Genomic DNA, 27,398 nt, shown 5'->3' with positions numbered 1-27,398 from the left:
GAATATGGGGCTGAAACATGAGTGGAGGACTGCATGACAGCAGACACTTTATAAGTTTCTACATTATGGTTCTCTTCCTTTCCAAGATTTTTCTAGATTTCCTAACAGCCATGAATAAATGAGTTTGTTGGATTTCATTTTAAATGGCACAAAATGAAACACTCCTCAGTTATCAGAATCAACTCCTCATTCTAGTTTTGGAGAGCCTTTACTAATATTTTGCTGTGGCAAGGACAAAACTCTCTTTTGACAGGAGGAAACCTTTGGAAGAACCAGGCTGACGGAGGTGCATCCATCTATTGCGCCCTGTTGGGGGAAGGTGATTGCTGATAATAAAATGCATTTAATTAGCATCACATGGTATCTGACACTTCCCCTCCTGATTATTTTTTAATATGACTAATATACTAAAGTCATTGTACAGAAATAATTTTAGTAAAATTATATTGGATTGATTGTGGAATGATTTATTCTTTTTTTTTTCTGTTGTCTTTCTTTATTCTTGCCTATTTCCAACAACAAAAAGCTTTTAACAGAAAAACTCAATTGCCAAAACACATGTGTGAGACTTATTTTGAAAGGCAGGGCCTCCCATTTGCTCAACATTTGCCAAAAATTTAGCTTGTGACTAAAGAAAAATTATCAGTCAGAAACTTGTGAGGAATTTTATTAGTTGATATTAGTGCCCACAGTGGTATCTATTTGCAAACACACAGGTATGTAGGAGTTGAAAAACAGGGAGTGTCGTGTTTCCTGGCGTTCCCCAGCGTTATCTGATCCACAGCTCATTTCCACAGTGAGAAACTGATCCTGCACAGCTCGGCATTGAACAAAAGGTAAACTATATTATATCTAACAATTATCTTTTGCCATTTGTTTATACTATAAAAATATAATCTGCCGTTTTATAACTCTGGTAGGATATGTTGTTGTGACTTTTTCATTGACTGTTCTTATGGCCAGTTTGTGATGGCTGTTGTGTTGTTTCTGTGGAGCTGCTGTTTAAATAAAAGGGACTCAGAGCTTCAGAGCTAGCTCCAGCTTAAGAAGGATCAAAAAATGGACACAAGATAATTAAATTAAAATGCACAATTATTTGTAAGTATGAAAAGTTGTCCAGACAGTGACATTTGTGATTTATTTGCATCTTACAGATGTTTGGTATTGTGATTCTGCTCTTTAAAACTCAAAATTAGGGCATAAACATTATCTGAGAGGGCTTCTTCTAGTTCTATGTGTTAACTATTAATCTTTCAGAAAAACAATGTCGAAAGCAACTTGTGCGTCTGTGTTAGCTGTTCTCACACTAAATTTGGCTTTCCGGGCAGGAAATGCGCGACCTGCTGACGACTCAGAGCCAGAACTCTTACAGGGAGCAGATCAAGAAGGAGATGTTGACCCGTTTAACCTGGAGGAGCCGCTATGCCAAACTCTACCCATCCTGCTACAATCCCTGGAACAACAGCAAAGAGCCCACACAGCTGCCACAGCTGCCAAAGATACCTGCTGACCCTCAGTGAGCCCCTTCATTTATTTTAAAGTGGAAGAGTGAAGATTTAAAACCTTAGTTGTCTTGAGTATCCACATGTGCTCAGCTATCATTTGTTTTCATGGTCTGGGTAAAAGCAGATTTATCTGATGTTACTGAGACCCACATAATTAGACTAAACCTACTGGGGGTAGCTAGGCATGAATGTGACACTAATATTAACCAACATTGTAGATGATTGCTGTGCAGCACTTTGGTCAGCGTCTGTTGGCCTTAAATGTGGGACATAAATAAACGTGACTTGATTTAATATTAACCAAGAGTCCAAACCTCAGAAACATGACAGATTCCAGCGACCATGACATTACACACGCATGAAAATAAACATTAACTTTCTGTTTATCTTCCATCAGGGCTGTTGTGCCTCTTGTTGCCAGGACTACTGAGAAGCAGAGCGACCTTCTTCCTCGTCGCCCTTCTCCTCCTCCTGTGTGCTCTGTGGGAGGTGAACAGCAGCTCAGTGTGCCTCCTCTAATGAGGCCGGTTTCGCCCCACACCAGAGAGGCTCTGTATCAGGACTCCTCTCACCATGTAAGAATCACTTTGACAGTCAAACTCTCTTTCATAAAATTAACATTTAAACATTTAAATATAAATATCATCACTTTTGCTTTCAGCGGAAAGCTCCTGAAGCTTTTGAAGTGTCGGAATATGGAAAGCTAACAACATCCCTCTTACCAGTAGGCTAAGTTATTTTTAGCCAATTACAAGTTGAATCTGGTAGTTGGGGTTATTAGCTAAGATACCGTCATTAAGAAGCGGCACAACTAATGTGCCTATGCGAGCTGATTTGCGATGTGCACCGCTGGCGCGGCCATTTATTTTTTGATGCACCTTCTCAGATTAATTCACTGCGTGTCGTGCCCAGGGCTGGACTGGGACAAAAAAACAGCCCGGGCTTGACTAAAGACCGGCCCACCAGGTATTAAAGCCATTAAGCCTTTGAATGAAAACAAACGTTGTTGTGACAGTGATGTACAGTCTTGTTGGTATATGTATGATTTCCATACATTTTATGTCAGATAAAAACTTTGGTTGTAAGCTTCAGATAATTATTTAATAGCAGCCCGACATTTTAAAAGAGAATAAGAAAGTATTTCTTTGTGCCCCCCTTTCCCTGTTAATGCCCCGCCAGATCCGCCAGATCCGCCCCTGCACAGTTACCAGCTGTCAGCTACATAAAAAAGGATCCTGGTGTTATTTGTCTCTCAGAAACAGTTCATAACTTCCCTTCAACTCACTCATGTAACCTAAAAGGTAAACCTGTTTCTCCATCACCTGTTCAGCTCTGATGATTCAGTAAGGACATCTCCTGGTTTCATCTTCATGTTTCCCTCTCACCAGATATACAAACCGACATCATGACCAGCAGCTTTTACAGCTGTGGCTCCAGCAAACATCAACTGATACTAGAAATTAATATTAAATACATTCTAGCAACAGCTCATCAAGCTTAAACGTGCTGCTGTTTAGCGCGACAACCGGCAGTTTCCTCTTTCTGGCGCAAAGTGGGCGATAAACAAACAAGAGAGAAAAGCCGATCAGCTGCTCATTGATCAGTTTCATGATTAAAGTAGCAACAGGAGAGAGAGGAGGAGATAATGAGAGAAGAAGAGGCAGCTGTGCAGCATAACGACAGAATAAATCCACCTTTGTGTCTTTGTGTCTTTTTCCATCCTAGACAAACTGCGTCCCTTCTCAGCTCAACACGAAACGCGCAATAATTTCTCTGAATGCGGGACGATTCCGTTTGTACGGGACGGTTGGCAACTCCACAAACTAACCTTATGAATAAAATAAAGTTCACTATCAGTAACATCATAGCACCCACCCAGCTGTATAGAAACTGTCATGCTAGCTCACGCAGTATGAGTTATTGTAACTGACTGTAAAAAGTCAGCACAACGAAAATAAACTCCACCTAAACTTGGTTTATATCTGACCCAGATAGACTGCAGGTCATAACTTCTTACCTGAAGTTCAGTTCACACTCGGACCATCGGCTGCCTCGGGTCTCTCCTCTTCGGGTCTCCCCTCTCCCTCATCCACCTGCTGGCCTCCACTTGTTAATTTTACTGAATCTGTGGAAGCTCCGCCAAAGCCACCACCAAACAACTGAGTTATTTTTACACAGCGGCCAGCATCTGGCCAATCCACCACCTTTCATTGTTTATACCGTTACAAAAAAAATCATCGGCCCACCGAGCAAATGCCTGGTATGCCCGATGGCCAGTCCAGCTATGGTCGTGCCATCAGTTAACCCTTTGCGTGCCAACTGTGGCACACGTGCCTAGGGTTGCCGACCTCTGTGCTAGAGGGTGTGGGGAGCCACAGCCCCGTCCTCCAGGGCATGAAGCAGGTATGGAGGAGATCAAAACTCCAGACATCCAGAGGCTCTCAGAACACAAGAGACCAAGGAAGACCAACAGAGGGGCAGCCGCGCCACTGTCCCAGAAAGAGCTGTGGAGAGCCCCAGATGAGGGGTCACTCAGCAGCCACGGAGCAGAAGCCGGGGGGGTTGCAGTGACGGTAGGCCAGCCAGCTGTGCCAGAGTGACCGAGCCCCAGGCCGAGAGGCTGAGGGCACCCCACCCCCGAAGTGGCCCGAGCGAGCCCCAGGCTCCAGGCCATAAGCAGCCACCAAGGAGTGAGCCGGTGTGTACCCGGACGCCCATCCCCGGACACAAAGAACCACCAACGCACTGATGTCTGAGGGCGTCTGCCACTGGCAGGGGAAGTGGTGGGGGGAGATAGGCCTCCATACCTTGGAGGACCTGAGATGTCCCCAGAGAGGTGGCGTCTGATACCCAACCTGACATATAGACACAGACATGCAGGCACACACAGATACAAACATCCATTCCCACCCTCATGCTCTCATATGCAATTACTCAACACTCACCCAACGTGGAGACAGACATAAAGAGACGCTGTACACACGATCATACTCCCCAAGCGTACTCTAAGCTCCAGGTCTAGGTACCCTTGCCCCTGGAGGGGGAAACTGCACCCAGACCCAGGTGGTGTTACCCTTTTCCCTGCGGTGGGGAGAGGCAGACCACCCCGACTCCGTAGCAGCAGGGAGGCCCCACACTCCAGACCGCAGTCGGACGGCCAACTCCACCTAGCCCTCCCGCTCCAGCAGGCCGCAGAGAATGGGGGTGGGAGAAGACTCCAAACCTCCCTCCACCCGCTCATTGTAGTGTTGATGCATGTGTGTTCTAAGGTGCAATTAAAACCCAGGAGGGCATGGAGCTACCTGCCAAGGAGCAGCAGGTAAGCGCATAGTCCCTCCTGATAGCCCTCAATGTCTACGTGTATTTAAAATTGAGAGGTGGGCAACGACGCCAGGGGTGAGGTGTACACCCTGATGGTAATTTGGACTCCGTGATTGTGCCCACCCCCAAGATCCTATATGTATGTGTAATGAGAGTGTGAGTAATGTGAATGTCTAAATTGTGAGATAAAATTGGGGCACAGGCAGCCAGAAGGGGACAGAGGGGGGGATGCCTCCCCTGCACCCTGGTGACACATCTTTACCCCAAGGCCCTGCATGTGTGGGTGATTGTGGTGGAGCGGGAAGAGGGAGGCAGCTGGAGATGGGGAGGGAAGGAAGGGAGGGGCAAGTGACCCATCCCTGGGGCCAGCTTCCCCACTGACCCCAGTAGGCACCCCCACACGTGGGTTTTGATGAAGCTTTTCACCGTAGTCTCCGCGGCTTCTCCAGCGGCTTCTGGAATACCAGAAAATACAAGATTATCACGCATGCCACGAGCTTGTAGATCAATAACTGTCTCTTTTATGTTTTTTATTTTCTCTATTTAGCTGGGTAACATTGTCTGTGAGACATTTCACCGACTCCCTTAGCGTGGCATTTTCAGCAGCGAGCGTTTCCACCTGCTGCTGGCTGAACTCCAGGGATTCTTGCAAGGGCTTAAATTCCCAGTGAGGAATCTCCACCAAGGACAGCCTTGCATCGAAACTGGACTTGCAGTTTGTCGTTTGTCGATTGACTCCAGTATGTCGGCAATATCTTTGCCGGCTGGCGATGTTATGCCGGGGGAATCTGCCGGGCGACATCTTTTCGACGACACTGTCTCCGATTTGGCCGGGGAAGGTGCACTCTGGGCCTTCTTCGTTACCAGATCCTGGAAGCACCGATTGATGTAATCTTGGAGAGCCTCTAAACTCTCCCCGTTGTTCTCCAGGGTGTTGGAGATGATTTAGACAAATGTTGTTAGTTATAAGACAATTGATAAGTGTATTTGGTAATACTGAAGCTTAAAGGAATTTGTTCAATTCTAAATTCTAAACTACCATTCGCTTTAATTTTCCACAAAAATCTCCGGGGTCTGACATCAGTTACAACATGATTCGCTTACCTTGTCCGTCACTTACCTCTCTCTGTTCCACTTACCTCTCTCTGTTGGACTGACTCCATCTTGCTGACAACACATAGAAGATAGCAACTCATAAGTGGTCACAGACCTGTCCCTGTGCTCAAATCAACCATTTCAAAGGCAATCAGACTGCAAGTTCACGATATTTTGGTTGTGCCACAATTTCCAGTTTTCTACAGTGTGACTGTAGCATAACTGAGTGAAGTGAGCTGCAAGTATCTGCTGTGGCAGGAGCCATGATGAATGTCCTCTTTAATCCTTTGAGATACTTGGAAAGATAATTAGTAGGGGTGCAACGATACTCGTATCGATATTGAACCGTTCGATACAGTGCTTTCAGTTTGGTACGCATATGTATCGAACAATACAAACATTTTTATTTATTTTATCAACTTTTCTTCTGACGATGCTGTCTGTGTTGAGCGCTCAGTGGATCTACTCCGCCTAGGCTGCACTGTCGAGTGCAGATCCACTGAGCGCAGTGCAAGCTAACAAGACAGAAGCTAAGCTCGTTGCAACATGGCAACTGCCTCAACGCTACCCGAAATTGAACCTCCCCCACCCTCATTCAGATCTGGTGTTTGGAACTATTTTGGTTTTCATGTGAAGTATGACCCTGATGGTAAGCGCGTCATGGACAAAAGTAAAACAGTATGTCGGATGTGCCACGCAATGCTCAATTACATTGGTGGAAACTAGTGCGTTAGCACAGTTAGCTTGTTAACGTGTTGGCCGTCCAGCCCCACGCACGGGGCGATCTGCGGTAACTTGTTAACGGAGATTTGCCGCGTTATGGCGTTAATGTCATTTTAACGAGATTAACGCTGACAGCACTAGTGGGAACACAACGAATATGACTGCACATTTACGCCGACATCATCCTAGTGCAAAGACAAGTGGAAGCAGACAAAAACAACAAGCACGCTGCTGCAAACTTTACCCGAGTCATTTAGACAGCTGTTAGCACATGATTCTCCTTATGGGGACCTGATATGTTTAATATGCTGCTGAGAATATACCCCAGAAGAAGCGTATAGTATAGCTTTTATTTTGGAAAGAGCCATTTCTCTGTAATAAACTCTCTTTTCCAAAGTGATTCCTCGATCAGATAGATCTATTTTTTTTTATTATTTTGTTGTTTCAGCAACATTAAATTTAAAAACTATACTTTTAGGTTAAAATGTATATTTATAATTTTAATAAATGACAAATTAAAAAAAGCATGAACATTTTTTGTATCGAAAAAATACCGAACCGTGACACCAAAGTATCGAACCGAACCGAACCGTGAATTTTGTGTATCGTTGCACCCCTAATAATTAGCTATAATAAAATAAACCCTGCCATTTTATCATTTTAGTAATTTTATTCAGTATATCCCTATATTCCTACATTTTTGTAAAAGTGATGTTTTATGTAATCTATGTGTCTTTTGCAGGGCAAAGGGAGAACTCTGTACTTGCACAGACGTGGACACATTAAACCTGAGGAGAAGTTTAACTTTCCCCTGCTCTCCTCCTGGGATTATGGCTGGAGGCTTGGTACGATGGAGTCACAATCTGCCCCCTGTGGTGTGGTGACTGTAAAATGATGCATAAACTTTAGAAAGATAAACTTGTTGAATCAAAAATCACCATTAGGTACTAAATGTACTATAACATCGGTAGTAATCCTGTGTTTTAATACCAGGAGATCTTGTAACAGTGACTGATTAAACTATAGTCACTATTTGGAATTTAAATATCTTAAAGGTTACACAATGCAAGCTGGGTTTTTTTTCAGTCTGATCACAGTCAGAGGTATGTGCCTCATATCAGGCATGTCCCACCTTTCTCGCAAACATCATATAGATCCAATAGGAGAGGAAAAAAGTAAATTAGAGTATTCAGAGCAGTCTGAAAGCTGAGGTTTTGATGCCGGGAGATTACATGTGCATGTGCTGAACAGATTATTTGAAACTCTGGCCGTGATTAATATGAACATCCACCACTGAAACAGTATATATGTATGATGAAAATAAAGAAAAACACATGGTCCTGCCTGACAATCCTTTCTGCACATTTTTTGCTAGCTTACCTTATCAGCTTCTACTCATACAAAATCATATTTTTCAGATTTTTGTTATTAGGTCAATTTCTTCCAGTTGTAGTAATAGAAATTGTTGAGTTTTTATTAACTAAATATTATTCAGTGCATCACTGGGTCCAGCCTGTGGAGGTCACTGGGCCAGTGTCAGACTTAGTTTATTTTTTATTTATTTTTTATTTATTTATTTATTTTCTAAATGACATCAGAAACAGCAGTATGCGACATTACGTGATGGCAGAGCTTCAGTTCATCCTTTGTCTTTTTTTTTTTTTTTTTTTTTTGTCAGACTTAGTTTAACTGAACAACATTCACACCATGACTGTGATTAACTCAGACAGGTTTTACTGTGAATGTGCTCAGTTCCTGTCTGCCACCACAGATTTGTAGATCTGTAGATGCTTTCCGCTCAAATTTGTAATTCTTCAGATTATTGTAATCTTCCTTTATCCACAGGTGACTACACGCTAGATTACAGAACTCCATCCAGTGCCAGGTCATCCTTGGTGAAGAACACCTTCTATGCAAAGAACGGGGTATTCAGCCGCCCAGCAGCCACCGATACCCTAGGCTGAGGTTCTGTTACCCCATACCAGAGGCTGCTCTTTAATGAGGGTAAAGAGCACTTCAAAGGCAATCGTGCCAACAGATGTCCAACTATAACCCTAGGCTAATGTGATTTGGGGATTTCCTGGTATTATAAACTCATTTACTTAAAAAAAAAATTGTATTTTTTTTCTGTTTGTTTTAGAAGTTTTCGAAGGTACGTGTTGAACTACTTAGATTATGACTTCCTATCAAACAAAAGACAAAACAAAGCTTTGATACATGAGTACACCTGTAAGTGGTCATATTTATCATGAGATAAAATGTCCTGTCAGGAATATGGTGATGGGAATAAAAAGTGCACATGCAGCCCATCAATCCATCCTGAAATCCAGTACTTCCTGTAATGCTGTCTGTTTACAATGCACATGGCTGTATGGTTAAGTGTCTAATAACCTGATACCAAGTGTTGGATATTTAATGAGTATCTTGCCTGGAAAGAGTCCGGAAGAAGCAACTGACCTTTATACACCTGAAACCTGAGTACTAGGTGTATTCCAATGAGCCACCAGAGGAAATGTTACACAGCACAGGCTAGTATTGATTCCTAATTAAACATAATTATTTAAAGACTATATTTTCTGCTCATTTCGTGCTCCATAGTTGCTCTTGGACTGTAAAAATAGTGCATGACTCACAGTACAACATAACCCTTCTTTAATTTTTATTGGGGTTTGGTGCAGCTCCTCAGTTTATCATCTGTTTGAAACTAGTTGTCCAGCTCCTTCATCTTAAAGGAAACTTTCCTCTGATTTGCTGCTGCCTATAAACAGAATGTGAGTGGAGCTTAAGATGAACTGACCACATTAGTGGATCCTATCTGTTATGGCTCATGCTGAGCCAAAATTATAAAGAAGACTGCCTGACACCAAGCAGGCATTTAGAGCAGTCTGGCCACAATTAATGTAAGAGCATCTCCAAAAGTTGATTCTGTTCATCTGGACGTAGCGTTTTCAGTGGGAGAAACGTTTTGTCACTCATCCAAGTGACTTCTTTAGTTTCAGCTGACTGCAGGTTTCCCCAATCTTATAAACAGTACATTTGCATAATGACAGAAACTAGCACCACTGAAGGAACAATGGGCTGGGAGGTCAGTTCCTTCATTATAATTATGTAAGAGCATATATGACAGAAGAAAAAAGAATAATAGATCAGTATAATTTCAAGCTAAAGGTCCTTCTCTGAGTGTTTTGTAACTGAGGCGTTTGTGTTTCATAAGGTCAGCTGTTTATTTATGTTAATTAATCACGTACATTGTTTGATCTTACAGTGAATGTTGTAATCCTGCAACTCCTGTCACAAGTGCATTAAATCAATTTCACAAAACCACTTTCACCAGTTGTTTTGTGGAGGAAGTAGACTCTATACAGAATCTACAAAATGCAGTTTTGAAATTATGATTTCACTCATGGAGGGGGTAGGGGCGTAATTTACAGGGGGGTTAGGGGGTTATGACCCCCCCCCCCCCCCCCCCCCCATATTAACACCCAACCAATCTTGCATAAATAGACTGTTGATTTTATTTACTAATTTACTATTACCAGCAAAATAGCTGCATGTTTAATCATCTAGGAGTTTACCCAGATTTACCCCCCCCCCCCCCCCCCCCAATGTTCAACACAAAGTTAAACAAACAAACAAACAAACAAATAATGAAATCGAGGAGGGGGGAAATATTTTTTTCACAGATAAAAGATGGATGGTGTCTAAAAAATCGACCCACTGTGACCTGCTTTCTTACTCATGGCCAGGAGGAGGCGACTTATTGGGCTGCCAAAAGAAGCCTGAGCATTTAGACGTCCATGAGGGAATGATGCTGCGGCTCAGCTGATTTATGATCTCAGTAAACACATTTCTGATGCGTTTATGGTCTCAATTTCTAGTTTTAGGTCTCACTGAATTCACTATCGTTGTTTTGTTTATCATTAGTTGTAATTATGATGCCCACGAGAGCTGGTACTCACGTTTTCATTTTAATTCAATTCAATTCAATTTTATTTATATAGCGCCAAATCACAACAAAAGTCGCCTCAAGGCGCTTCATAGATACAGAGAAAAACCCAACAATCATATGACCCCCTATGAACAAGCACTTTGGCGACAGTGGGAAGGAAAAACTCCCTTTTAACAGGAAGAAACCTCCGGCAGAACCAGGCTCAGGGAGGGGCGGCCATCTGCTGCGACCGGTTGGGGTGAGAGAAGGAAGACAGGATAGAAGACATGCTGTGGAAGAGAGACAGAGGTTAATAACAGATATGATTCAATGCAGAGAGGTCTGTTAATACATAGTGAGTGAGAAAGGTGACTGGAAAGGAAAAACTCAATGCATCATGGGAATCCCCCGGCAGCCTACGTCTATTGCAGCATAACTAAGGAAATATTCAGGGTCACCTGGTCCAGCCCTAACTATATGTTTTAGCATAAAGGAAAGTTTTAAGCCTAATCTTAAAAGTAGAGATAGTGTCTGTCTCCTGAATCCAAACTGGAAGCTGGTTCCACAGAAGAGGGGCCTGAAAACTGAAGGCTCTCCCTCCCATTCTACTTTTAAATACTCTGGGAACAACAAGTAGGCCTGCAGAGCGAGAGCGAAGTGCTCTAATAGGGTGATATGGTACTACAAGGTCATTAAGATAAGATGATTATTTAAGACCTTGTATGTGAGGAGCAGGATTTTGTCTCCTGAATCCAAACTGGAAGCTGGTTCCACAGAAGAGGGGCCTGAAGTTGGCGACGTACTAAAAGTACAGCATCCCTCAGTTTCACAGAGGGATCCACCTTGAAGCTTGACTAATGCCACAAAAGCTCCATCTTATATGTAGTCAATGGCCAGAGCCTGATGTCACGAGTCATATCACTGTAATTAATATCAAGCAGCTAACCTTGAGAGATAACTTGTCAACAAACACTTACCCAGATTCAATCAGCAACAATTTACTGTTCATCGTTTACTGTCACTTATTATTATACAGTGGGGCAAAAAAGTATTTAGTCAGCCACCGATTGTGCAAGTTGTCATGTTGGAAGACCCAGCCTCGTTCCATCTTCAAAGTTCTCACTGATGGAAGGAGGTTTTGGCTCAAAATCTCACGATACATGGCCCCATTCATTCTGTCCTTAACACGGATCAGTCGTCCTGTCCCCTTGGCAGAAAAACAGCCCCATAGCATGATGTTTCCACCCCCATGCTTCACAGTAGGTATGGTGTTCTTGGGATGCAACTCAGTATTCTTCTTCCTCCAAACACGACGAGTTGAGTTTATACCAAAAAGTTCTACTTTGGTTTCATCTGACCACATGACATTCTCCCAATCCTCTGCTGTATCATCCATGTGCTCTCTGGCAAACTTCAGACGGGCCTGGACATGCACTGGCTTCAGCAGCGGAACACGTCTGGCACTGCGGGATTTGATTCCCTGCCGTTGTAGTGTGTTACTGATGGTGACCTTTGTTACTTTGGTCCCAGCTCTCTGCAGGTCATTCACCAGGTCTCCCCGTGTGGTTCTGGGATCTTTGCTCACCGTTCTCATGATCATTTTGACCCCACGGGATGAGATCTTGCATGGAGCCCCAGATCGAGGGAGATTATCAGTGGTCTTGTAGGTCTTCCATTTTCTGATGATTGCTCCCACAGTTGATTTTTTCACACCAAGCTGCTTGCCTATTGTAGATTCACTCTTCCCAGTCTGGTGCAGGTCTACAATACTTTTCCTGGTGTCCTTCGAAAGCTCTTTGGTCTTGGCCATGGCGGAGTTTGGAGTCTGACTGTTTGAGGCTGTGGACAGGTGTCTTTTATACAGATGATGAGTTCAAACAGGTGCCATTCATACAGGTAACGAGTGGGGGACAGAAAAGCGTCTTACAGGGGACGTTACAGGTCTGTGAGAGCCAGAGATTTTCCTTGTTTGAGGTGATCAAATACTTATTTTCCACCCTGATTTACGAATAAATTCTTTACAAATCCTACCATGTGGATTCATGGATTTTTTTTTCACATTCTGTCTCTCACAGTTGAAGTGTACCTCTGGTGCAAATTACTGACCTCTGTCATCATTTTAAGTGGGGGAACTTGCACAATCGGTGGCTGACTAAATACTTTTTTGCCCCACTGTATAATACTTACCACTATTTTAAAATAAGTTTCCATGTCCCCATCACCAGCCCAGAAAGAGAGAAATTTGAGAGTAATAAACAACCTTATAAGAACGAGTCAGTGGAGCTAATTTTAAAATTGTGTTGTTCAAATTGTTGTTCAAGACAATGACTAGTAGTAAGTACACTGTGAATATTAGCTATTTGTAGAGCCAAAAGGTTTAGCCAAAGTTTTATAATGGTATATAAAAATTGAAATAAGAACCTGGATTTAGTTTTATGGTGTGCATTCAGGTTGCCTACCAGCCCGACCTCAAGCTGAGAACGCCATCATCTACCTGCTCAATCGTATCTATGCCCATCTGGACCAGTCGGCGAGCACAGTAAGAGTCATGTTTTTTGACTTTTCCAGTGCATTCAATACCATCAGGCCGACCTTCCATAGTGATAAGCTGATAGTGATGCAGGTAGATGCCTCTCTGACAGGAAGACCAAGATATGCGTCTTCAGCATTGTGTGTCTGACAAAAAGGGCCTGTATTTGTATAGCGCTTTACTAGTCCCTAAGGACCCCAAAGTGCTTTACACATCCAGTCATCCACCCATTCACACGGTGATCAGCAACCTCTTTCCCCTCTACACCACAGACTTAAGCCACCGCACAGAGACCAGCCATCTTCATGTTTTCTGATGATTCTGTGGTGGTTGGATGCATCAGTGACGGTGATGAGACAAAGTACCAGGCTGTGGTTCTCTTTTGTCATGTGGTGCAGCTCAATATGACAAAGACCAAAGAACTGATTGTGGACTTTAGGAGGACCAGGAAACCTGTGACCCCTGTTTCAATCCAGGGGGTCGATACGGACATTGTGGAGGACCATACATACCTTTAAGTTTACATTGATAATAAACTGGACTGAGTTAAAAAATACCACTGCACCTTAAGGTAGGAGAGGCGGATGTTATCCAAGATAAGGACAATGCTGCACAATACCTCCCACCCACTCCATGACGTGTTGGCCAGTCACAGGAACATGTTCAGTGAGAGACTGAGATTACCCAAACGCACCACTGAACGACACAGTTAATCATTCCTGCTTGTGGCCATCTCCCTGTACAAGTCCTTAATCTAATGCACAGTACACATTGCAATAGTTACATCCTGTGCACATCCTCTACAGTGAGAATAACAAATGACAAGTTTTACAGCTCAGAGTAAAATGTAAATCATACATATTAAATCTCTGTGATGTTCTGGATATGTATAATTTAGTAATTTGTATATATTAGAGCTATTTCTTATATTTTGTATAATTGTAATATATTGTATTATTCAATTTAGTTCAGTGCGTTACTGTTCTTATTGTCTTGAAGCCACTGTAACCATATAATTTCCTTAAGGATTAATAAAGTGTTCTGATTTTGATTCTGATACATTTAACAAAATTCATTCTGTTTTAAGATGTGTCACAGCGGACATGAAAAACATTTGCATTTGAGTGTTTACATTTGACCACAAGAGGGAAGAATTTGCTAGTCATGTAAACCTGTAAAATATCTGATAATAGTAAAACATCATGAAAGTAACATTTAGTAATTTTATGAGTAAAGAAAGTTAAACTTTGAGGGCATGTGAAAGAAGAGCTTAAAATTAAATGTGTTCATAGACTTAAACTTATAATTAAACAAAAGAACTAAAGAAGCTTAAAACACATTATTGTAATATTTCCATATCAGTTAATGTGGAAGCAGTAAACACTGGACCTTTAACAAAACACTACAGACACAGTGAAGTAAAACTGGGGAATTGTTTACTGTGTTTCCGTAATGCATGCATGAGTAAAACATGATTTGTGGTTAGTGTAATGGGATGAATTCTGCAACACAGAGCTAACCTTTACAAATGTGGGTAGTCTTTGCTCTGTTAAAGAAGACACAAACACAAACACACAAGACACAAAAAAAAAAAAAGAAGACACAAACATCATTTAGTTCCTTTAACTGTCCCAGAAGGTTTGTAATTTATTAAACTGTGGAGACTGCAGATTTAGGAGGTTGGGAAGATCTGGAAGCCAGTGAATATGGTGCTGGCGCTGGCCTGGCCTGTCAGGATGGTGTTTGTCTTGACTGTCTTCAGTGAGACCACGTCGCCAACTTCCAGCTCCAGAACTGCCGTGCCAGAGACGACCAGAAACCCATTATACTGGTCACACAATTCCATGTCACTTACACCATTTTTCTCCAACTTCAGGCACACCTAGAGGATCACAAGTCACACACAGAATTTTATTTATTATAAGATTGTAAACAAGCATTCCTTATATAAGAATTATTTCAAGAGGTGTGACTGCATTTTACATAAACTTTACAAAAGTTGTTTTTGTAAGAATCTAAATAATACAAAAACAAACAAAATTGTAAATAATAGAAATCATGGAAATCATCGCAACTTTATATTCTAAAAGATTTGTGTATTTTACATTTATTTTCCAACATAATGAGGAAATACAAAAATATAAAAGACAAGGATTGGCTTAAAGACTGGCAGAAATAAAGTAATGGAGAAAAAAAAATCATTTTTTTACAGGCTTTTTCCAAAAGGTTTAACAATCATTGCTAATAATGATTTTTACAATCAAACAATCAAACCTATCAAAATGTATGAAATTTGATCACTGGAGTTGTTGTAGTTTCCCCTCCCTGATAATGCATATTAATTTATAGTTTTCTGAATATTTCCCAATTTGGAATCAAAATCCAGAATGAAGTAGTTTTTTTGTTAATGTAGAAATATTTAATTTCAAGTAAGAATTCAAGAGATATTTAAATATATATATAAAAACTTTGATATCAATGTTCTCATTGTGGATACTGTTCCCTTTTACTATCAGGTGGAATTATTATGAGGCTTTTAATATTCATACTTTAAGTTGTAAGTACTGAGCTTGAAAGTTGAGTAGGAAACATGACAGCAGTTTAATCTATACAATATTGGAACACTAAAAAGGAGAAGGACAAACACGAACTTGGCAGAAACAGAAAATACAGAGTAGTTTTACAAGAATAAATTATTCATACTCACCTTATACTTTCCTGAGATGTGGTAACTGAAGAAATATATGCCTCTGTTGGTGCAGATGTACGTTGTATCATTTGTCAGTCTTTCTCCTCGAAACGGTTCATTCGCTTCAGCCAAAATTGGTCTGTGGGAGATTTACAGATCAACAACGATAGTTTGTTTTTCTGTTTTTTTAAGTTTTGAGTTGTGCTAGTTCTTACAAAACAAAGAGCTGTGGTTATTTTTTATTCATAGCAATGTGTGTATTAGAGATGTGCAAAGCAGCCGGTATTTGAATCTTTACTTGTATTTGTTGAGGAGGGAAAAGTATTTGTATTTGTATTCGAGTAATATTTTTTAAAAATGGGTAAAAATCCAGTTTTTTTGCGTTGCACTTTTAACAAACATTATAGTGTAAGTATTCTTTAATTATATCCATTATAATAATTATGGATATGCAATATTAGTTGATGTTTTCCCATAAATCCAGCAATGAACATGTAACAAGGAACGTCATTGAACGTCATTGCCAGATGGCTCAGCAGCAGCAACATTCTTCTATTCGGTTCCCCAAATCCATGTGGGGAGTTTCAGCTAAGTTAATGAGTGACAACTACACAAGCATTGTTTTAACCTTGTTTTAACCTTTTTAACCGAACGTTAACGTTACTCTGTCAACAGCCTATTGTCTAAATTACTGAGCTAACAGAGCTATGTAAAGACAAAGGAACACCAGAGCACCCAACTGCAGACGTCAATGATGCAGCGCAATGGCATAATCTCCCGATCTTCGCAAAAGTTATAAACTGGAACCCAGTTCAGGTACAAAAATATCAATTCAGCAAACATTGTGAAGCAGTTCACTCTTTTTTCGAGCCTTTTCTGTTGCTGTGTGGAGCAGTGCGTGTCAGTCACCTCTTTCACATGTCACTCACTCATCTAGTCATGTTCTGCGGTCTCATAAGGAAACTCAGGTTTTTAATAGATAATAATATAATTTAATATAATAAAGTTTTTCTTATTCCCGAACACAAATATTTTTTTTAAATATTTGTTCAAAATAAATATTTGTAAAAAACACGTTATTTGTGCCTTTCCGAATACCATATTCGGGTTCGGCTCCCCCTCCAGTGTGTATTACTCTAATTAAAACCACATTTTAATAGAGTAACATCTTGTTGGGTTGAAAAAGTTTAAAAAACACTATTTGAAACAATAACCACCTCAGGATGATGTTTAATGAGGTCATAAATCGAAGGAGCTGAGTGTCGTTTTTCTATTAATCAGATTTTTTGGACCAGTCACCCCCTGTTGGCCAGTAGAAAGAATGCAAGTTTAAGCAGTGGCTGCATTTTTCAGACCTGGAAGCTATTGCCATCTTTCATATACAGCCTATGGTTCAACTAAGATTACACAGTGTTGATGAATCTGTTACTTACTGTTCATGTTTTTAAACAAAAATCTAAAACTTGTTATGTGTGGAGACTTTACTATATGCCGCTATTTTAGTCAGTGTTTTTTAAATAGAATAACTAAGTTAATCAGGTGCTCATTGGTCACTTTATCTGTCATCCAATCAAACAGTTTTTCCCTTTTTGTTTCCTTACTACTAGCTTTGGGTAGTTTCTATATTTACCTAGCAATTCTGAAATAAAATATCACTCTTTTTTCATTCTGAAGATTCAAAACTTTCAGCACACTGACCCATTGAAGATGATGGGAGTATCTACTACTGATGATGTCGTAGATTTCAAGGAGAAATAGGATTGTTGTTGGCCAAAGGGGCTTCCCTTCGGCCCGCGTAGACCTGGTAACCCCCTACTGCCTGGTTGGCCTGGGTCCCCTTTCAGTCCAGGTCGCCCTGGAGGACCAATTGGACCAGGTTCTCCTTTCTGACCCCTGATGGTATGATCTGCCTCACCTGCTCATGCAAATAAACAGTTATTACTCAGCATAAAAATATCAGTGGAAATTGAAACTGAAGTACAAGATAATCAGTTATCTTTTGGCCAGCTTGGCAAATGCACCAATGAAGTGTTTTTAAATCTGTTAATGAAGAAGTCCTCTGACTAAATAGATGTTTTAGTAATAGGAACGAAAACCTGCACTCCATATAGTGTACAGTTAATATTGAGTATTTATTCTCTTCATGTGCAGTCTGCGCTCACCGGGGTCTCCCTTCTCTCCTTTAGCACCATCATTGCCGTTGGGCCCATGAGTGCCTGGTATCCCAGGAATCCCAGGGATTCCCCCATTGCAGGACTGCATGTCAGCTGGGGTGATGTGAACCAGAAACAGCAACACTGCAGTACTGCAGCTCAGCCACTGGAGGGCCTGATCACACAGATATGAGTTACCTTTCAAAAAAATAGACCCTCATATAAAAAAACAAATAAACCAAAACATAAAAATAAAATAAAATAAAGCTTTCAGAAGAATTTCCATCTAAGTGGAGTGACAAGCTACAAACTGAAGATATAACTTTTTAAAGATTGTATTGAATCCTTACAAAAATAATAAATTAAAATACAAAAAATACAGGAAAATGTTTAGGATAAGTACATTTGAGTCTTTAAAAAGAAATCTGTAAAAGACAAGAACTCTAAAACATTTAACTACACTTAAAAAGTGAAAGATAATTGACACCATTGAATCCAACATGAACAACCATTCAGCAAGAAATGTGAGGAAACCCAACACTTCTGTACAAGTCTGTACAGTTTTGTCTGGCTAGCTTTTTAGTATCTGTAAAAATCATCTCACCATTTGCAGGTAATAAAGTGTTTCCTGCTGCAGCGGAGCGATAAGCTGATGGGGAGCGGAGATGAAGACTTTTCGTTGTGCTTCACTGTGACTGCCACAGCTCAATCGGGCGAAAAAAGAGGAAGTGAAACTTAAGAGAGCAAGAAGAAAAACTATTGGTGTCACTATTAATCCTTTCTGTGGTACAACACTAATTCTTCACTCTGTAGGGACTTACAGGGACAAATCCAATCTGTGGCCCCCCTATTGGGTTTTGAAGATACTGCAGCAGGTCTTTAATAGGCCGTTTAGGTTACCAGAGAAATATGGTCTGGTCTGATTATTTGGGCTTTCTCTTTATTGCTGTAGGCTCTTAACCTTGCAATGAAAATTGCCTTGAGATGATGATGTTGTTGTGATTTGGTGGTGTGTGAAAAAAAGTGAATAGAATAGCTGGGGTACCTGGAGAGAACCCATGCAGAAATGGGGGAGCATGCAAACTACACTGGAGTCCACAGACCTCAAGATTAAAACCTACGACTGTCTTCCTGTGAAGTAAAATTACTAACCACTGCATCTCTAGATATACTTATTCAAAATGAAACACCCAATAATCACAAAAAATGAATGAAATAAATGTTACATCTAATTTGACATTGGTTATGAACAATACCAAGGAGGAAGCGCTGAAGTGTTAAACTGAGCAGAGATTTATTGTTTTTGCATCATGAACATCCAGAAATGATTTGCCTTTCAACTATATATATGATTGTACATACTCTTAACTGCATGTTTGGAAATGCTATACATCTAAAAATATAACGTAAGTTATTCAGTTTTATTTTTTATTCAACACTGGTTTAAGACTAATTTTTTTTTATCTTGGAGGAATATAAACCAACATCATCACATCAGATATCATTTTACAACCCATGCGAAACTGATTGGATCCATGAAGCAAAAATACATTTTTATAGGGAAATAACTGTTTTTTTTTGTTTTTTGTTTTTAAAGAGGTGGCAACTTTAAAGCTGAAATACATGATACAAAACATTTTGGCCCCTTCTTCATAACAACTGGGGGTGGGGGAAAATTTCTTAGAACTCATCCACCAGGATAACTCAGTTTGGATGATGTTTATTGACAAATGTCCTGACAAAGACAGCTGTAGTTGATCAGTGTCTTTGTGTTTTTATGTTTTTAAGTCCAAATTTAATCAATAAAGAACTTTTGAATTAAATGGCTCAAATATATATTGTTATTAAAATATTGTGAAGTGAAAATATAGCAAAACAAAATGGAAATTACATCCATCAGTCTCATTTACATTCTACCAGTAATTTCCAGCATGTTATATATTTCAATTTATCTACTTTTTCCTGTTTGTTCTGTTCTCATTTGATTCTTTATGATTATTGCATTTAGTCAGTTTTACCCAAGAAAGTAATTTTTTTCTGAAACCTTCTAAGGAAGTGAAACTGTTTCAGATAAGGTCAGAGAAGTCTCCACCAAATGAAGAATTGATGATGAAGCATCACTGAGGGCATCTGATTAAAAAAAATCTTTCCTCTAAATTAACATTTTGTTCTGTTTTTCTATCAACTTCTTTTTTATTGTCAGAAAAACACAGTGTTTCCAGGCAGTGTGCGGCTGAACTCCTAACCTCATTCTGGATGTTGGTATCTGTTCCACAAAATATTTGATTTGCTCCACATTATGTAGCTGGTGTTTATTTTTAATAATGGCATCCTGTTAATTTGCTAGTTTGGCATTTTCTCTTCTCATATCCTCTTTTCATTTCTTGCATTTTAGATCGCAGCAGCAAATCATCCACGAAGTGGTAGGATGTAATCACAGAGCAGTGTCAGCAGATGCTGAGACATGTAGTGTCCAGGTCGCCAACTCCATTGCTAAAGACCTTGAAACTTCAGTTGGCCTTGAGATTAGCTCCATTCCCTGAAGCACAGAGAAGTTCATGAAATTAGTTTCCATGACCAGCAGTTCCAGGCAAGTCTTACCTCACCAAGAGTAATGCAAAACACCAGATGCAGTGGTGTAAAGTACACCTCTACTGGAGTCTAGAGCAGTGACGATGTATTTTTTGGAGTGGCGAATCACGCTTCTCCGTCTGGTAATCCGATGGACGAGTCTGGGTTTGGCAGTTGCCAGGAGACCTTTTCTGCATTGTGCCACGTTTGGTGGAGGGGGGGATTATGGTGTGAGCATGTTTTTCCCAGAGGCGCTACAGTGCTCAGCCCCTTAGCTCCAGTGAAAAGAACTCATGTTGCTTCAACATACATATCAGCATACTACATTTTGGACAATTTCATGCTCCCAGCTTTGCGGGAACAGTTTGAGGATGATCCCGTCCTGTTCCAACGTAACTGCACATAAGTGCATATAGTTAGGCCCATAAAGGCATTGATGAGCAGGTCTGGTGTGGAAGAAATTAACTGGCCTACACTGAATCCTGACCTTAACCTGATTGAACACCTTTAGGATGAATTAGAGCGGAGACTATCAGGCCTTCTCATCCAACATCAGTCTAACCTCACGAATGCACTTCTGGAAGAATGATCAATAATTCCATAAAAACAGCTGTAAACTTGGAAAGCCTTCCCAGAAGATCTGAAGCTGTTATAGGTGCAAAAGCTCAGATGACGTCATATTAGACCCAGCTGATTAAAAATGGGATTTCACTGACATTCATATGTGTGTGAAGGCAGACGAGTGAATGCTTTTGACAATGTAATGTATGTGTGCACTCATGGTCACTAACTATGGTGCGATAAGTCATTCATAGCTGGATGTAAACAAACACCTCCACATTCATTCACTTTATACTGGGGAAACTAAGTTCCTGACTGTCTTCCTTTCATCAGCAACCGAAGCAAATCCCCTATTTCTGCTCTGGTCATGCAGTTGAGAGTGTGGAGGATAGATATTGTTACCTTAATGCACCACAATCATCTAAACCTATTCCACAGGTTTTATTGAACATCACATAGTACCTGTCATCATCCTGGGTCTCCAACTCAGTATTTTAAGTTTTTTTTTGTATTTGGTTTTTTGTGTTTAAGTTTGTTTTTTGGTAATATTAGTATGTTGTTGTTTTCCCAGGTCATGTATCATATCCTCTGTTTGTCGTCTGTTCATATCCTAGTTTGTTCTCTTTTTGTGAGCCATTTCTGTATCTCCAGTCATGTCCCTGTGTCTCGCTGGTCTCCCTGTGTTCTGCTTTGTTTGTTCTGTCAACTTCTTATGTCTTAGTCCTGGCCACTACGTCTTCTCGTGTGCGTTCACTTTTACTTCCTCTGTCTCATCGGTTAGATTCTGTCCAGTTGTTTTCCCAGGTGTGTCCACTCTGCCCTAATCCCCTCCTGTGTCTGTCTCCCTCTATTCTTTGTCGTATTCTCCCTCATGATGTATGTAGTCTCTGACAATCAATTTTACTGCTAGTTTGTTCAAATGCGACTTTCTTTTACTGATTTTGTTCTCTTTGCTGTGTGTGTGTGTGTGTGTGTGTGTGTGTGTGTGTGTGTGTGTGTGTGTGTGTGTGTGTGTGTGTGTGTGTGTGTGTGTGTGTGTGTGTGTGTGTGTGTGATCATTGAAAGTGTGGTCATTTTTGAAGTGAACAGAAAAGGAAAATATATAATAAATGGAGACATTAATTCAAAGAATCACAACAACACAAAGGCTTGGTTGATGCTCAGCTCTTTATTTAGTTTGTTTGTTTAAACTATGTGACAGCGAGGCACGGAGCTGATGGGACATTCTGTGCTTAAATGTGAACTCGAGATAATGATGGAAATTAGAAAAATCAAACTGTGTTTGGAAATGCATTTAAAAATCACACCCATTAATATCAACTGAGTCTGCAGAAAGTCTGAGTATGAAACCAACTTTATTAAACTGAACAAGAGAAACTTCAAATTTTAGACAGAACCATCGACAGTCAGTTACAGACACAAAGATCTTCTCCATTTGAAGTGTCAGCTTTTCAACTGATAGGAACTCAGAGCTGATTCAGCAGAAAGAGAATAAAATGGTGCATGTTGGCCGCTGAATAAAAATGAAAATGAAAAATAAACATTCTGTGCCTTTTACAAAGGTAAATGATCATTGTGAAGAAACAGTAAGAAAATGTTTTCATGTTGTTTCAGTCATTCAGCTGTCAAACTGTTTTCGGTTTCCTGTCCTGGGGGTGGTCAGTGAGAGTGAAGCAAGAAGCCAGAGAAGATGCTGTATCCGTTTCGTGTTCCTCTCATCGCTCTGTAGTCTTTAGTCTCCAACCAAACCTCTTGATCTTTTGACACGTACACCGCCAGGCCACCAGAAGTCACCTAGGATCAGCGGAGTTCAAAAATTAAATGGAGGATATATCTATTTCAGAGGTTAATACACTCTGACCCAATAATAGGAATTGTTATCGTCTGATGCTTGTACCTGTCTCCCTCCCTGCCGATGATCGCAGAACGATGCCAGCAGCATGTTGTCACGCTTCAGCAACACACACAGTTTTTCATCTAACGAGGCATGGTACACAAAGTAGTACGTTCCTGGGACCCGACACCTACATGCGACACAACAACACAATGAAGATGATTCTATACAAGTGGATTTGTTTCTTATGTCTTATGTCATATTGGGCAGAATTACTTTGTTCAAAACAGCGGAGTTATCAAAATGTTATTCACAGTTAACTCTGGAATATTTGGTAACAAGGAAATTTCAGGACTGGACTTCCACCGGTGGTATGCCCTCAGTTCAGTGATGTGGATGGATGAGTGATTTTTTTTTTGCAATGTAGTGTGTCTCAGCAACTACAAGGTGAGACCATAAAGTTTCAAGCCTTTTGACGCCTGTTTCAATTCAGTTCCTTTGCTTCTGCACATTTGGACAGCTTTCTAGAGCAATCAGTAGAAGACCCAATCTAACCTCAAAGCCTTTGTTGTTAAACTCTTAACCTCCTCTGGTAATTCTTTGTTTTTACATTCATCAGGTCCCAATATGCCCCAAATATCAAAGAGAAATTAAAAATGCATGCCATGGAAGAGCTGGGGTCTTAGGAGGTTAAGATTTTTGGCAAGAGGAAGTCACAGAGTGCTAAATCTGGGGAATCGAGTGGATGGGAAAGACGCAAAGACTGGATGCAAAGACTCTTGGTGTAACTCATGAAGCAAGAAGAACGTGGAGCTTGATGATTGGAATTAACTGTGCATGAGTGTTTTGATGTATGCAGGTTTATACACCGCTCTGCTTTTAATCATTACTTATTATTAATCTCTGGCTGTCTTCCACATTTTGTCTTTTGTCCTGTTTTCCTCCCCTCACCCCAAACTGGTCATAGCAGATGCGTGCCCCTGCCTGAGCCTTGTTTTGCTGAGAGCCTCTTCCTGTTAAAAGGGAGTTTTTCCTTCACTCTGTCGCCAAGTGCAAGTTTTTTCTCTGTATTACTTTATGGTTTTTAACTTACAATATAAAGTACCTTGAGGCAACAGTTTTTGTGATTCGGTGCTATTTAAATAAAATAGCAGACATGCTCATGTGCAGTCCTCCAAAATCCTAATTATGATGGTGTGGTAGTGTTGTCTCTGATTGTTATAGTATGAGTGCTTGAACTCTATGATCATTGTGAAATGTATTATTATGAAAGTTTGAGCAGGAATCATTGTTGCCATCACGTTTCACTGCCGAATGAGTCTTTACAATTTTAAAACTAACATTAATCATTCAACATTAAAGTGGCAAACACACCTACAGTGATCGGTCTGGCCTGAAAGAAAAATGTCTCACCTGAAGCGTCCTGTGTTTATGTTGTAGTCATCGTTGATGTTGGTGATTGCATCTGTGAACTTAATGACGCTGGCTTTATCTGGGTATTGGTTTGTCGCTCTGGCCACACTGAAGGCCGCCTGCTGCTGGACTACAACAGCCCTGCAGCAACAGAGAGTATTTTTTTAATAGAACAGGGTGCCATTTTTTTAAAGCAGCTAATTAATGCAGAACAACTGCAGTGGACTGTTTTTTTGTTTTGTTTTTAACAGTGAACATAATGCTCTCATCTTGAATCCTCCCTTTGCAATACTTGCCTTCCTATGATGCATGATTCTGCTTCTTCATTCACCTCTTTTTACTCTCATCATGTTTATACATCACTCTGCATTTAATCATTACTTATAATAATAATAATAATAATAATAATAATAATAATAATAATAATAATAATGTATAATTTATTGATCCCCGTGGAGAAATTATTAATCTCTGGCTGTCTTCCACACTTTCCACTTGTCCTGTCTTCCTTCCCTCCCTCACCTCCCAAATGCCACGACCCTCATTTGGCTGTCCCTCCCTGAGTCTGGAGGTTTCTTCCAGTTAAAGGGGAGTTTTTCCTTCCTACTGTTGTCAAGGGCTTACTCATAAGGGGTTGTTTGATTTTGGGGGGGACTTCGCTCCTACATTATTTTACAGTCTTAACTTAACAATATGAAGTGCCTTGAAGCAATTATTGTTTTGATTTGGAACTCTTTACACAAAATTTAATTAAAATGAATGAATGAATTAAACATAGGTTTAAAAAATAAACTCATTACCAGTTATACATTTCATATAGTTAAATCAAGGAATGGCCTTTTTTGTTTCATATAATTAATGTAGCACACATAAAGCTGGAGAAGCATTTAACCTGCTTTAGGTCTCAAGCAGTTGTCTCATTTGGCCAGGGTATAATCCAGCTTTGACAGTTTACTGAGTAAACTGTTGAACTGTTTACCTACCCTTGTTCTCCTGGTTCTCCCGGAGGTCCGGCAGTTCCTGGGGTACCTGGCTTCCCAGACTCCCCAATCTGACCTCTTTTACCAGGGGGCCCCTCTGGCCCGAGCTCCCCTTTCTCTCCTTTCTGAGGCCCAAGACCACCTTGCAACTTTGTTCCTAAAGAAACAAGTTCGAAGCATTAGTACATTAATGTAATTACTTTCCTCGGTGATCAGTAACGTAAGGGATTACAATCTGACATTTAGTTGAATTAATCCAGGAGCCGTAAGTCTGACCAGCACTTAAACAGAAGTCATTTTGGTTTCAGCAGACAGACTTTTGCAGATGATTATATCACGTGCAAGTCCCAATAATTCCAATGTTCAGATGTATGAATCTGTGCATTCATAGCTCTGCTGCTAACATTAGCCACAGGGATTGCTTCCAGAGCCATCTATGGTCATCTATGGTTGCAGTGGAATCGTTTTGGTGATGAAGGCTTCTAAGTGAGTGATAAGACCCAGCAATATATGTGTGGCAGGCCTAAGAAGCGCTGGCTGAATGACCTAAATACAGCGCTTTGTTTGTTCTCTCCTTTTGTAGAGGATACATTGGTGACAAAATGATTTTTCCCTTATCATAACCTGCTTTTACACAGTTATGTTCTAGATACCTGGATCTCCTTTCTCTCCTTTTTGTCCATCACGACCATCTCTTCCAGGAAGCCCAGGAATACCTGAAGATGGTCAGAAAGTTCTAATGAAACTCAAAAAACCAATAGAGAACAAAAACACATCAGTCTCAACAATCATGTGCACAAAAATGCACTCGCCTGGCATTCCGGGCATCCCTGTAGCTGGACAGGTCTCCATAGCGATTAGCCCGGATATTGCCAATGAGAGCAGGGCTCCAACAGTGAGGAAACAATGGTGGAGCATGATGGATAAATCCTGAGAGGGAGGAGAAGTGATGGAAAAAGATGAGAAGCAAACAAATAATGGAGCAAAAGAAGAGAAAAATTATGTTTTTTTTATTAGTAATGTCTTAACTTATATTGGTAGATAGACTGTAGTGATGAGGAAGGGTTTTTCTATAAAATGAAGAAATGAATATTTTGCAAGTATCTTTATGGCTCCACATTATTGTACTGACATCATAATCAATCAAACTCTCTTTGATTCCTTAAGCTATTTTAAAAGAACTGTGATTTTATGTTTGGTCAGATCTCTCTTGAAAAGACATTTTTAGTGTGAGTTACATTTTTCACCTGGATAAGTACCCAAAATGTAACAGTATCTTTGCTTCTACCTTGTGATAGATGTACTCTTTCTGGCTTAAAATAGCTTAATATTGTTCATGAGAAAAATGTTAGTCATATTTTTCACAGATTATAGGCCAATAAGTCATTTATAACAAGTCATGTATCGCTCTAGGCACATGGATAAGGAGAATGGATTAGGAAAGGAAAGCAAAGACAAAGAGGAATGAAAGGAGAGGAGGAAACAAGGACAACATCAAGGAGAAAAACAAGCGCTGAAATAGCAACAAGTGCAAAATTATTTGTCAGAAACAGAAAGGTTTTTTTTAAATCAGTTATTGAATTTAAATTCCTCTGTTAATGCACGGGACACACAAACATAATAAACAAACGGGAAACAGGAGACCCTTTCAATGAACGCTTCAGAGTAACAAACAGATCAATCAGTAGCTGAACAGATAATTCATCATAAATGTAGAAACCTCACCTGAGAGAAAAGACGGGAGAATAAAACCAACCACGATGAGTTAAACGCAAACTGAAGAGACGCTCGGAGTTGTGTTACAGTCGCACAAGGAAACCAAAGTCAAAAGCAAAGATTCAGCAACTTTACGTCACTGATTATTTTCTATGCTGAGCAAATGAAGTTCTGCATTTCTGGGTTTTACTGACAGCTGGAAGCACAAGAAAGAAAGAGAGAACAGAGAAGCAAATCCTAAACTAGAAAGTTAGCAAAGTTACCAGAACCTAAAAAAAGGCTCCAGTTTTCTTCTTTTAATCTTTCCAAAAGATTTCTGAACATTTCAGATGTTTGCAGTTGTCAGGTGAGGTCTTGGTGATGCATAAGGAAATGGGTG

At 40.4% G+C, this 27,398-nt stretch overlaps 3 protein-coding genes across 4 annotated transcripts; 1 reads left to right on the top strand and 2 right to left on the bottom strand.

The window, feature by feature from the left end:
• The first annotated feature begins 728 nt into the window (after positions 1–728).
• On the top strand, positions 729–9,232 carry LOC146670245 (protein SPMIP1). The gene is made up of 5 exons (XM_085407080.1): positions 729–836; positions 1,329–1,516; positions 1,903–2,080; positions 7,387–7,489; positions 8,490–9,232. The coding sequence occupies exons 2-5, from the start codon at positions 1,332–1,334 to the stop codon at positions 8,606–8,608; spliced, it is 585 nt and encodes a 194-aa protein (XP_085263206.1). The 5' UTR covers positions 729–836; positions 1,329–1,331; the 3' UTR covers positions 8,609–9,232.
• Positions 9,233–14,511: 5,279 nt separating this feature from the next.
• c1qb (complement component 1, q subcomponent, B chain) lies at positions 14,512–18,678 on the bottom strand. The gene is made up of 5 exons (XM_085407989.1): positions 18,549–18,678; positions 17,954–18,119; positions 17,490–17,706; positions 15,810–15,930; positions 14,512–14,984 (listed from the first exon to the last, which is right to left on the bottom strand). The coding sequence occupies exons 1-5, from the start codon at positions 18,549–18,551 to the stop codon at positions 14,775–14,777; spliced, it is 717 nt and encodes a 238-aa protein (XP_085264115.1). The 5' UTR covers positions 18,552–18,678; the 3' UTR covers positions 14,512–14,774.
• A 3,553-nt stretch (positions 18,679–22,231) lies between these two features.
• LOC146670243 (complement C1q subcomponent subunit C-like) lies at positions 22,232–27,150 on the bottom strand. 2 transcript variants are annotated; one of them, XM_085407987.1, is made up of 7 exons: positions 27,029–27,147; positions 26,116–26,233; positions 25,957–26,019; positions 25,307–25,460; positions 24,324–24,464; positions 22,974–23,100; positions 22,232–22,870 (listed from the first exon to the last, which is right to left on the bottom strand). In XM_085407987.1, the coding sequence occupies exons 2-7, from the start codon at positions 26,219–26,221 to the stop codon at positions 22,736–22,738; spliced, it is 726 nt and encodes a 241-aa protein (XP_085264113.1). In that variant the 5' UTR covers positions 26,222–26,233; positions 27,029–27,147; the 3' UTR covers positions 22,232–22,735. The 2 variants fall into 2 exon arrangements, with proteins under 2 accessions (XP_085264113.1, XP_085264114.1); XM_085407988.1 differs by lacking the exon at positions 24,324–24,464 and having other exon boundaries at positions 27,029–27,150.
• Positions 27,151–27,398: the final 248 nt, after the last annotated feature.

The sequence above is a fragment of the Rhamphochromis longiceps genome, linkage group LG5, assembly GCF_057381845.1.
Source record: "Rhamphochromis longiceps isolate RC_006_pf linkage group LG5, R_longiceps_female_GT1.1, whole genome shotgun sequence".
Classification (NCBI taxonomy): domain Eukaryota; kingdom Metazoa; phylum Chordata; class Actinopteri; order Cichliformes; family Cichlidae; genus Rhamphochromis; species Rhamphochromis longiceps.
The sequence above is the reverse complement of the archived record's forward strand: the minus strand, read 5'-3'. Positions and strand labels throughout refer to the sequence as shown.